At 34.2% G+C, this 13,492-nt stretch overlaps 1 protein-coding gene across 1 annotated transcript in view; it reads right to left on the bottom strand.

Annotated features, from left to right (window-relative positions):
- Nucleotides 1-307: 307 nt before the first annotated feature.
- The window catches only part of KCNC2 (potassium voltage-gated channel subfamily C member 2), a 194,218-nt gene continuing 181,033 nt past the window's right edge, over nt 308-13,492 (bottom strand). Inside the window, exons 3-5 of the mRNA XM_024736800.1 lie at nt 7,897-8,824; nt 5,664-5,828; nt 308-1,026 (exon numbers count right to left, since the gene is read on the bottom strand). Coding sequence (XP_024592568.1) covers nt 890-1,026; nt 5,664-5,828; nt 7,897-8,824 — 1,230 coding nt within the window. The 3' untranslated portion in view covers nt 308-889. The remainder of the gene's footprint in view (nt 1,027-5,663; nt 5,829-7,896; nt 8,825-13,492) is intronic.

Here is a 13,492-nt window from a genome sequence, read left to right as displayed (position 1 = left end):
ATGACTCTAGTACCAAGCAGCAATTCCTATCTAAACAATGCAAGCCTGGCTGGCAGTTACCTTTCTCTCATGTTTTGTGCCTTCCCCAAGCCATTAAGTAAGAGATCTGGCCTCAGCTTGCGTGTAACCAGTAATGACAACCTCTTTGCAGTTATCTGTGTGCAAACAACCAGAGATATTCAGAACTCCAATACAGCATTTTGGAACAAAAGTAAATCAATCAAGAAATTAAATCTTTTAAGACAAATATTTTTTTCAAAGAATAAGGAAAAAAAAAAAATGTCAGGGAGAAACTCGCCCTCCATGCCCCACAATTCAACATGCAGAACAGTCGACCAGTGCTTTCACATCAGCAGGATGGTTCGATGCAAGTACACATATCCCGAGCCATCCATGGTCCCCGAACTTTGTGACATTGCTTTCAGGTGATAGAGACAAGATGGTCCATGCAAATGAGCTGACCAAAGTCATGTTGTGAGCAATCAAAATAGAATCCCAGACATCTTCAGAATGGTTTAGAGAGTCACAAGAAATGAAGTTCTCATGAAGTGGTTGGCATTTGGAAGCACACTGGTTTAAATATATCTCCCTGAAGATATGTTTATGTATTAGGGTACTGGCCAATATCTGATGCTATCTGTCATTTTATTGCAAAAGGAGATCAGGGCAATTAATATGGAGAAGTAGTAGCACTACCAGGATAAGATTCATTTAAAGCCAGGATAAGATTTGTTGGCTACCCAAATGGCATTTCTGACTTCAGATAGTAGTATCATGCAGGATTGGTACTGTATTAATGGAGCTTGGAGTAAGTCTATGTTTAATTATTTCCATTATGGGGTAAACAGTACTTGAATTAAGACAATTAAGCCGACTGATGCAGTTTGGTTTACAAGATAGATGGGATGGGAGATCGAGAGCGCCTCAGAGGACAAGGAGAGTTGTAGGGTGATGTTACTGGAGAGAGCCTCAGAGCATTGCCTGCCAAGCCCGCTATGTTGTTTAAGCTTCGGGATTTTTCATATCCTTTTATGAAAAAATGCACAGACATCAGTTGAATTCAACCAGAAAATAGACAAAGACAAACAATATCATGCAGGGTAATCAAAAGTGCTATTTTTGAGCTCAAAGAACTTGTTTACAAAGAATTCAATATTGAGACAATTTACAACTCTAAAAAAAAAAAAAATGAAGCTCACTGTAGTTGTCACTTCCAAAAGATTAAACCAGCTATCACAAATTACTGTTGCAATACTTCAAAATCTATTCGTTCGCACATTACAGTCTGTATTGATGCAATTTTGGCATACACAATATCAGAAAGCTTTTAAGAATTAGGCAAAGCAACTTAAGTAAGATATAAATTTGGCAAATATTTTAAAATTTCAGAATATGTTCCTTAAAAAAAATGAGCTATTTTTTCTCTTTTCACTTTTTATTATTACTAAGCTAATAAAGCATGCTTAACTTTAAGTGGACAACTCTTTTCCAGCATATTTAATCTTCCAGCCTTATGGGGTTAAAAGGATGATTCCTAAATAATGGTTTTTAATGCCATTATCTAGATGATGTAGAATGAATGCCTCCCTTGTATTTAAAAAAAAAAGTAAAAAAAAAAAAAAGAAAAGAAATGAATATAAATTGAGTCACAATTTTAGTAAATTAAAGTCTGATTTTGATTATATATTTTCAGCTGACTCTCCCCTGCCAGGAATTGAGAACAATTTGATCTTAATCCACCTTTTCTTTCTATTATCGTGCATTCTAATCTTTTGTTCATGATCATCATGAATTTACAGAATGAAAGATACTTCCCACAAGCTCTAACCTATTGATTTGCCTTAGCTACTCAAGCAACACCCCATCAAGGTCACCTTTGGAAGGATTCATATATTGCAGTATTTTTTATTAGAAAAGATTAGAGGCAGGTAAATGAGGAAGGGAGTACCTAGTATAAAGTTAGAAGTAAAATTGTCTTAAAAGCCAGGCAAATATTAACTGAAAAAGTTGTTATATTATACAGCTTAGCAAATAAATGTTCTGACAGCTCCACTGAAAAAAGTGTTGTAGATAGGAAAACTAAATAGCTCTACTGTGGGGTAAGATTGGAATAATAGGAACCTCTCCCTACATATACACCCACAAACTTTCAGCAGATTAGATGTCTTCTTTGATATTTTGTAGATGGAAATTTATGTCCTCCATTAACTACAATGAAGTTCTCTAGGACATAATTTCTGCTAATGAGAAAATTATCTGCCTATATATTTTGTTAGTATTTTGAGCTATAAAGCATGGGAGGAGGTATATATTTCATTCTCCTTTGGTAGCTAATGGAGTAGTTAATGGGAGAATGTCTTAAATAATTAAAAAGGAATTGCAAGTCATTTTTTCTTACATAGGGATCTTCACGTGCCTGGAGGGCTAGTTATCACTACTCTTCTGTAATGCGATTGGAAATATCACTGGAAATTGTAGAAAGAATAATTTATACAAGTTGACTTGGATTTTTAGTGTAACCGAAAAATGTAAACTAGACTATAAACATTGATTGGTTTTGATTAAAAGCGAACTAGTGAATATGTATGAAACAAAGAGGTTGTTAATAACTAAAATTCATCCTTATAAAAATGTACCTTTTGTCCTCACTGTCACCATGTTCCCTATAAGACTTCCAAAAAGGTAAAAAATCTGTTTGACAATTTACATTAATCATGCTAGTTACATGTAAATCTTGGTTGCCATTCTCAATGTTTACTTTTCTGAATTATAGTTATTAACATAAATATTATTTATAGGTCTTTTATTTTTAATAACTATGATTTCAATGTCCCTTTGAGAAGGCTTCCCTTATAATTTAGTAACAAGTATTTAATTAGTAAAATTATAAGTTATTCATATAAATATATTGTTCCTTTATTCTGGAGGTTCATTTATGAACAGAAAATTTGATAAAATTTTGCCTTATCAAACTTCTACTGAATGGAATGACTAAAAATATAATTCATGAGAATAAACAATGTTGAACCCAATACATGGTATACACTTTATACAGCTTTTAAGAGCACATATTAGTTTAGGACAGTATTGAAACTTCCTATTCATGTACTATCAATGGGTATGTTTGTGTTCATGTAAAATGGTTTCATAAAACTACTATATAAATGAAAACACAGGTTCTAAGTTTTGGGAGTTTACTCTTTTAGGGAATCCACATGTTTTCTTAATGTATGCCCAACTACATTTACATTTGTTGATAGAAAAATAATACAATGGGAATCCAGTCATTTATCTCATGTACATAGGGGAGAATTTTCATAACTCTAAAATCAGGCTAAGGTAGAAACCAATTTGAAAGGCAAGGAAGAAATCATATAGGAAATAAATATCTGAGTAGGAGTAATAGGAGACATCTCTAATCTACATAAAGGAAAAAGGAGAAGAAATGAATGGATTTCTAATAGACATGACAAAATAAGACACTGAGAAGATTAAGTGAAATTAGCCAGAAATGTTATCAGACCTAGGAAAAGAACACAAATCTGCAAAAGAATTGGGCAAGAATGAAAACAAAGTTGATTATGGTGAGAAATGACAAAGAATAAAAAACTCATAGATGAGTTTTCAAAGATGTTCTCACTGATAGAATTTGTATTTGTGAAATAAGATTGAATGTATAGTTTTCTCATATAAACTGAATATCTTATGAATTGCTTTGCTCATGAAAGTTTGCTATTTTATGGAAAAACTATATTTATATAGTGCTTTATAATTTGCAGTCTTTTTTCAAATGTGATCCCCTTTGACAGTTTAAAATTCAAAATATTTTCTAACCTAGAAAAAAAAATTCTATCTAGATCCTTAAACATGTAACCCTAGTATAAATATTGCATGTGATACTTTATTGAATGATGCTCAAAATGCACATAAATCTAACCACATATTACATAAAAATACATAAATACATGTATAAGTATATATGTATATACATGTATAGTGATTTAAGATTACAATACACTTAAAATACTATGTTCTATATTATTAGTTAGATATTATTTAATATATGTACATATATTTTGCTCAAATACTATGACAGAATATTAACTATCTTTATAAAATATTTAAAAATTGTTGTAACATGATATTTAAATGTAAAATAGCAAAAAATCAAATAAATCTATTAAGATGATTGAAATACATTTTGGTGCAAGGGATAGATGTAGAGATTGAAAGTTCTTAGAATGAAGAAGGATTTAAAATATTACATATTAAAGAAACAAAAGAAGAGTCCTTTGTCTTCTCTTTCACGACTCACAGGTGTGGAGACAGAAAGAACAATGTAAAGTGCTCAGAAGAAATGAAAGAGAAGCACAACATGGGTAATGAGCTATTTCAAAGAAAGTAGTCATCACAAAATAAATATTTTAGGCTTAAAATGGTAAAGTATTCAATAGGAAGAAACTGCAATGAATAGCAAATAAGCACAATATTTAAAAAATGCACTTGCACTAACGTGAAAGTTTTGGAGTGGCTTTTCATTCAAATTCAGTCAACTGCATAAGAAATTATTATTTCTTCATAAGAAATTAATAGTTCTTTCTCTATTCTGTCAATAAACAGAGAAAAATAACCATGACACTAAAGCCACTGGAATTCTCAAAGTAGGAGGTAATCTAAGAGCATACCAGCACTTTGACAATGGTGCGTTATAAGTGTCACAAAACTATTTCTTAAGGAGAAGAAAAGGGTCCAACTGTTGGTTCGCAAAATTTACTAAAACAAAAACAAAGACAAAAGACAAAAACTAGCACCTAAGGAATAGTCATAGACACCTGGCACAATCTAGGGAAATGAAACTGTGCTGGAGTGGAGCTTCAGTATCCTGTTATATTCCTTAACAAAGATGTCTGTCCGATACAATGTATTCATTCAACAAATATTTATTAAGTATCTTCTATGTGCCACGCACTGTTCAGTGTCAATTAAAAAAATAATAAACTTAGAATTATTACTGCCCTGAAGAAAAATTCCATCAATACATTTTGTAAGTACACAAGTAGCCTTTCCTGTGATTGGGTATATTGTTCTATATGGCTGAGGATCTTGTACCTTAGCAACCTTCTGACATTCAGGTAAACCACTAGGAAAAGTTGCCCAAATACGGGATAAGAGACAACTAGAGTACGTTTAATGTTTTACTTTGAAAAAAGCTTTATTATTGTTTTAAATTATTAATTACTTATCAAAAGCTTTATTATTGTTTTAAATTATTAATTACTTATCAAATATATGCATGGTGTCAATTAGTGAGTTTAATTCATTGTAGGAAAAATGATAACTTTTAAAGACTGCTGAATCCATTGTATTAATTAGACGAGTGACTTAATTTTTAAATACTTCATTACAATTCTGCCCATAGACAAATGAAAAACCAAAATGTAAAAAAAAAAGGGTGAAATGCCTTTTAGATATGACAATCAAGTCGGCTGTTATGATATGTATTTTTAAATGTTTATAAAGAGAGAAGATATGATGAGGAAAAGAGCACCATGATTGCACAGTTGCTCCTAGAAAATGATGAAAGAGCATTTTACAGCACTCCATATATTTGCAGCATTTAATTGCTAAGTCACCTGTTAGGATCTGATTAAATGCATGCCTACCTTTCCTGATCCCTCCATCAGAAGCACACGTGTAATCACCTGTCGTCAGTAGGAAACATGTTTCCCCTCTTCTGTGTTTGTCTCTGGTACTAGAGCGTCTGATGGGGAGCCTTTCTGGGGGTGATAATGGCGGCTCACTTCCTGTACTGTCGTCACCTGATAACACTGGTCACAGCACCATGCCCATTGACAGACAGTGATGGATGAGGAAATGAGACAGTACAAAGAGTTTACGCCGAATGTCCATAGTACAGTCACTTGATATACAAAACACAATAATCACATCATGATAAGAAAAAGAATTTTCATCACTCATTACAAAAATTTATGTGGAGCAAAATGGAAATGTACTGAAAAGGAGAGAAATGTTTTTTGGGAAATTTTAACTTCATTTTGGATTTTATCTAATAGGACAATAACTTTTACAAAATTAATGTGAATTCAAAATAAGTGTGATAATGAAGTAGCACACAAGTTAATATCTTTCCATTTTTGACATGTTATCTAGTTAATGCAAATAGACATCTTTGAAAGTGGAGCCTACTGAAGGAAAAACTCCTAAGTAAATATTTGTCTTTGCAGTGCTTTAAGACGCATGCTTTTATTATTTTCTGAAAGTAATTTTCCCCAATAAATTGTAATGAAAATAATCCTGAAGTTCACAAACTTCATGTCCAGGTTCTCTATTTTGAGGTGACATAATATTTTTGAGCATACCAGTGGAAAAAGATCAACTTCTCAAATGCCCTTGAAACAATTGTTTACTTCTATATGCTTTTGCCAAAGACTTTCACATCCTATCAGCCTAGATACTAACTAATAACAATGTTTGCCCAGGCTGAGAGTGTGTCCTCATTTCCATGCCCTTCATACGGGCTCTGCGCAAGTACGTGAGAGCAGTCTAATGAGAGCAGTAACACCAGCTAAATTTCATCTTTCATAAAGACATTCCTGGCATAACAATTCTCAGATACATGTTGACAGAATTTGCAAAACAATGTACTAAATAAACATAAGGACTGCGAATAAAATCTTTGAAAAAGCAGTTCAGTTCCAGCCAGTTTTTTTTTTTTTTTCCATGTACCCCATAATAACTTTTGGAAGCTAAGGAGGGAACCTGTGAAAATGTCACTTGCCTTTTCTTTTGTTTGTTTGCTTGCTTGCTTTGTTTAATTGGTGTTATTTCTAAATAACGCAAAATTATTCACATGGGATTCTAGTAAGTCATTTTTCTACAAGAAAAAGATCAAACCTATCTAAGTTATAGGGAATGCATATACCTTAACTTTTCATAGTGGACAAAATCTAAATTGTGTAAACTACAAAATATTTCATCTGTAGTAGACATAATAGACTAGAGATGACACTATTGACTATCACTTTGGCAAACTGAATGTCAGCTTACAATCAACCCTAGATTATTTATGACAATAGAGAGGAGTAGCAATTCAAGCAGTAAATCATCCAAAACTGAGTTCTGGGAGGGAACAAAGCCCAATGCAGAGTGCATAAAAAAGGAAATCCACAGAGAAATTCAACCTTGCCATTGATTAGCCAAAGCAGATCATCTAGCCCCTGAATAATGTTGGGCTGATTATATTACATAGCACCTTACCCAATCCAAAGGGATTATGTTGAAATATCCTAATTTAAGATTAATGAAAACTTAATGAACCCTCAGTAATATTACTGAGGAAGCTATTTACTTTGAAAAGGGACATCTTACATATCACCTCTTTGGTGTTTAGGCCTTTGAAATGTAAACGTCCATTCTTCTTACATATCTTCTTCTTGTGAATTAGGTTAAAATGCATGGCCCCATGTGGCAGAGATAAAACTGAGACAAACACGCCAAGCCAAATGATATGGAGATCAACATTTTGAGAATGAAGGATGGAAAATGTCCAGTATTGTACCATCACATCGTGCAGGGAAACAAAGAAACATTGGCACAAAAGCAACAAACAGGCAAAAGAAAATATTGGTACCATCAGCAAAGGGCATTCCCACTAAAGCAGGAGAGCTCTATAGTCAGCTGTGCAGACTTCTACTTAGGATTCATTTAGAAAAGCTATAATCTAGCTATCTACAAGCCTGACACAAACAAATTTTTTGTGAAGGTAGAATGGAAAACTCATGAAAATTTGCAGAAAATGAGAATGCTTGCCTTCTATTTCAGGGACATACTGGTCTATAAAGTATTTAATGGCATGCATTTGAAATCGTGCCTTACCTGATCTGTTATGTTCCGGAAGCCGATTGTCTTTGCCCAGACATGGGTCACCCTGTGTGCTATTACAGGCCATATTTAATTCTGTCTTGCAAAATGTAGGCGAGGTTGCCTGAGGGGCAGGAGGGATGTGCTTCTTTCTTTTTCTTGGAAGTTTCTGCTTCGCCATTGCCAAGGAGTAGTACATTCCAAAATTGTTGACAATGACAGGCACCGGCATGGCTATTGTCAGTACTCCAGCCAGAGCACACAGGGCTCCCACAAGCATCCCTGACCACGTTTGGGGGTACATATCTCCATAGCCCAAGGTAGTCATTGTCACTACAGCCCACCAGAACCCAATAGGAATGTTTTTGAACTGCGTGTGCTCACTAGCTGAAGGGTCATTGGGTTGAGCTCCTACTCTCTCCGCATAGTAGATCATAGTAGCAAATATCAAAACTCCTAGAGCCAGGAAGATGATCAGCAGCAAAAATTCATTAGTACTTGCTCGAAGCGTGTGTCCAAGCACCCTCAGACCTACAAAATGGCGGGTGAGCTTGAAGATTCTCAGGATCCTGACAAACCTGACCACCCTGAGGAAGCCAAGTACATCTTTAGCAGCTTTGGATGACAGCCCACTGAGTCCCACCTCTAAGTAGAAGGGTAGGATGGCCACAAAGTCAATGATATTCAAGAGGTTTTTGATGAATTCAAGTTTATTGGGGGAAAAAACAATACGGACTAAAAATTCAAAAGTAAACCATACCACGCACACTCCTTCTACATACGTCAAGGCAGGATCTGTTTCGATTTCATACTGTAGAACGACACTTGTGCCATTGATGACTGGTTCTGTCTTGTTTTTAACAATATTGAAAGCTTCATGTGTCTCCAGGCAAAAAGTTGTGATTGAAACCAGGATGAAGAATAAAGAAGCAAAAGCAATAAACTGTAGAGAAAAAAAAAAAAAAGAAATAAAAGAAGAAACACAGAGTGATCTAAACATAATATATTTCAATCCAAATCTAAATGTATCAATCCCTGTAGTAGAAAAAGTATAAACATATATTTGAAGATTTCACTTGGCATGTTTCTCAAGTGTAAGAAGACATGTGTAGGGAACATTCATTAGAGTTGCACTGATGATATGTTTCAAGTTCTGTTTTCAGCTTATATAGGTAAAAAGTTTTGATTTATGTTGGAAAATAATTTGACTCTTTTGTGTAAGACACTATACCTGTGAAAAGAGCATAAAAATCCTTGCAAAAGAATGTTAAAGGGCAACAGGCTGAAAAAAAAATAAATGTAGACAATGGCTCCAGATATTTTTTACCATCCTAGAGAACTTCACATATTAGATCAAGATTTACAACCATAATAAAAGGTGCAGTCCACACTGACAGAAATTTGGTAGCCACCCATATTTAACTGTAGGTTTCTTCTATAATGTTCAGATTGTCATGAGGTATGAACATGAAAAAAAAAAATTTGAGCTATGTTACCATTTATATTATATCAACTTAAGGCAGAGTCTTGTCCAAAAAAGCAAATCTAGGAAGAGGAGGCATCGAGACTGAAGAGAGAGAAAGAGTTAAGGAACAAATTAAAAGGCAGTCTTCTTCCTGTCCTGAAAAAGAACTCCAACTGTTAAAGTAATATGTTATAAAGTTGCAGGATTTTTTTTAAATTCAACATTTCTTTGGTCAATAATATATGAATACACACCTACTAATACAGAATAATAATAAAAGCTCTCACTTATATAGTTCTTACTAGCGCCAGACACTCTCCAAAGCAATTTACGTAATTAACTCACGTCAACACTCATAACAACACTACACCATCACCTTTTACAGTCACAGAGTTTGTCACTTCTCCAAAGTCATAAGATTACAAAGTGATAGACCTGAGACACTAACTTGGTAAGTTTTGCCCCCGATTCTGTTCCCATAACTACCAAACTCTCAAATGTAGAATACAAATATGTTGAAATCTTTATTTATCTTGGGATCACATACTTCTTAATATTAAAGATCTGAAAACTTGAAACCCAGTTGTTTTAGTAAATGGCACTGTTGCCATTTGTCAGCACCAGAGGCTTTCAAAGAAGCTGGCAGATTTCTGGTGCTCTCTGATAACGCTCTTAGATTGAGCATGCTTAATGAATACCAAGAGACTATTCCTTGAATGTCTAAACAAATGAATTATTCAGCAGGAGGAGGTCATCAGTCAAGTGGAGGGAGGCCATTATTTAGAAATAATAGGGTATATCCCAAACCCAAAGCTCTTCCCTAATATCCTGCGTCTCAACCATGACACTGAAAAGATCTAAGTTTCAAGAAGAGATTGAAACCACCTCTTTTTTTGCCCCTGGTTGATCTTCAATGGACGAGATCTACAGATCTCGCCAAATACATAAGAGATACACAAAAAGACTAAAAAAAAAAAAAACTTTGGCCTGAGATTATCTGCTTTAAAGAACTACACAAATACCTGTGAATAAACAAAGCAACGGAATAGTTTCTAAATATACACAATTCTAAGACACAAAACTTTAGAAACCAAAAATTGTCTGTTTTTATGTCATTGGAACTTGCATTTATAAATATTTTTATTAGCATAATTTAAAGAACTACATGATGATTTTTGTATTTGTATTATTCTTCATTGTAATCTTTATACTCAGTATATCTTTAGCTTTTAAAGACTTTGTAAATCTGCTGGAGTGTGATAGTACTATAATCGGAAACTAAAAAGAGTATAAAGAATGGAAACAAACTTTGATATTCCTGGAAATATACAACATTCATCTTAGAAGTACCTCATTATTTTGCTTAAAAATCAGCTAGATAGGTCATTTTTTATTTATAAAGGCTTAGGACACTAGGTATGGTCTAGAACAAGAGTTGTAACTGAGGACCAAAGTATGCTTCATAATAACATGGTAGGAAATTGGAAGTTGGCCTCTATCAGCCTGCAAGTGAGGACCTTGGAAGGAAGTTGAATTCTGAAGAGAAGGAAGTGGAAAATGTCTCTAAAGTGAAGGAGGAGAGGCCCATAATATGAGCACAAACAATTGAGAAATCCCCCCACAGGTACAGCAGCAGAACTTTGGGAGACCAGTGGAGAATATTAAATTCTAAGATGATGCTTGCTCTGTTAGGCCTTCAGCAAAAGGTGGTTGTACAAAACAGCTTGGTGTTGAAGGTGCTTTGAGTAATGAAGGCATTGGACCATGGGAGAACAAAAAGAGGACATCAGTCAACCACGAGAGGCAAAATACGTACTGAGATTCAAAACCATAAGAGAGTAACAAATAAAAGTAAAATGTAATAAGGAGAAATGCAGCTCCCAATAAAGTCCTTGGAGATATTGGGAGACAGAGCTTCCCATGGAATGAAGAATAGGGTCTCAGTTTATTAGGAACTTAGTTTGAGTATCAAATGAAAGGGTGACTCCAGAAACCTTGAAGATCTAGAATTATCCAGAGGGCCACATTTGGATTCCTTTAGCAAGGAACTTGTGCACTTTACCTGAACTTAAATCTAAGAGTCTTGGATATAGAAAATGTCTTCTTTTGTTCCTGACTCACTGAGTTAAGCCGAGATGGGTAAATATGAGGTTAGATTGAATAATATTTTTAAAGAATTAAAAAGGAAATAAATGGGGAAAAAGAAGGTTTTATTTGTTTTTCCTCTTCACTGAACTGGGAACTGTTTAAGGACTGGAATGATGTCATATTCATTTCTGTACCTCCTGCTTCTGTCACAGTAGTTAGTATTTAGTATGGCTGGATGGATGAATAGAAGGATGGAAAAATTAATAAAAGAATGAATAAATTAACAAAATAAGGTAGACTATATTCTAGTGAGGATAAAAATGATGTGAAAAAGGAAATAACAGAAATGAAAAATGAAAGTCCGCATATTGAAGCAAAAAAGCCAAATTTACAGCTGAAGCAAACTGAATTGGCTCACAGGTCCAAATGTTGCCAATGTTAGCTTCCATTCATTCTGTTAATGAAGTTTGTATCTTACCAGGGAGTTGGGGAAGAAACTTATACTGCCATCTTTCTCTTCCTTTTCCCCTGTGATAAGACCACAGACTCCTACAAGCATTAAATGAAAATAAAAAGAGGCATGTTAAATACCAATTAAAATGTTAGAAAGCTTTCCAGACAAAATGTAGCATGTTGACTGAATTCACAGAACTGATATTTCACCCAAGGCAGTTTCAGGCTGGGAATATCCTACTAAAATATTGGCTTGTGCATCCAGTGAGTAGTTACTTTTTCTCCATAAGCTCAGTGCCCATGCTTAGCAACATAGAGTGCCCCAAACTCTCTCTCTCTCCCTTTTTTTTTCCAATTAGCAATTATGGAGTAGAAGTCCTCAGAGTCCAGATTCTACATAGAAGGTATTAGGTCAATCAACCTCAAAGCAAACATTCAAGTAGAATCTCCAGGTATATATAATAGGCTGAGAGAAACAGGGGGAAAGTGTGGTATATTTTTATGTTTCATCATTTTCTCTTTCAGGTTAGCATTAAAATATATGTAACTGAACTCAACAACTAACATTCTCTAACACCATATACAAAAATAAACTCAGAATGGATTAAAAACCTAAATGTAAGGCCAGATACTATGAAACTCCTAGAGGAAAACATAGGCAGAACATTTAATTTTTTTATTAGAACTATTCTTTTTTTCTTCTAGTTTTATTGAGATATAATTGAAGAACACTCTTTGACATAAATCACTGCAATATCTTTTTGGATCCATATGCTAATGTAAAGGAAATAAAAGCATAAATAAACAAATGGGACCTAATTAAACTTAAAAGCTTTTGCACAGCAAAGGAAACCATTGACAAAACGAAAAGATGACCTAATGAATGGGAGAAAGTACTTACAAATGATATGAACAATAAAGGATTAATATCTTACATATATAAACAACTCCTACAACTCAACATAGAAAAAACAAACAACTCAATTAAAAAATGGGCAGAAAAACTGAATAGACATTTTTCCAAAGAGGAAATGCAGATGGGTAACAGGCACATGAAAAGATGATCAACATCACTAATCATCAGGGAAATGCAAATCAAAACCACATGAAATATCACCTCACACCCGTCAGAATGGCTGCCGTCAAAACACAAATAACAAGTGCTGGCAAGGATGTGGAGAAAAGGGAACCCTTGTATATTGTTGGTGGGAATGTAAATGGGTGCAGCTGCAGTGGAAAACAGTGGAGGTTTCTCAAAAAACTAAAACAGAACTATCATATGACTCAGCAATTCCATTCCTGGATATATATCCAAAAAAAAGAAAACCCAAAACATTAATTCAAAAAGATACATGCACCCCAATGTTCATAGCAGCATTATTTACCATTGCCAAGATATGGAAACAACCTAAGTGTCCATCAACAGATGAATGGATAAAGAAGATGTGGTGTAGAGATACACACACACACACACAATAGAATACTACTCAGCCATAAAAGAGAATAAAATTTTGCCATTTGCAACAGCATCGATGGTCTTATAGGGCATTATGCTAAGTGAAATAAGTAAAACAGAGAAAGACAAATACTATATGATACCACTTA

Source organism: Neophocaena asiaeorientalis, unplaced genomic scaffold (genome assembly GCF_003031525.2).
Source record: "Neophocaena asiaeorientalis asiaeorientalis breed wild unplaced genomic scaffold, Neophocaena_asiaeorientalis_V1.1 scaffold134, whole genome shotgun sequence".
Taxonomy (NCBI): Eukaryota; Metazoa; Chordata; class Mammalia; order Artiodactyla; family Phocoenidae; genus Neophocaena; species Neophocaena asiaeorientalis.
This window is presented reverse-complemented; position numbering and strand designations above follow the sequence as displayed.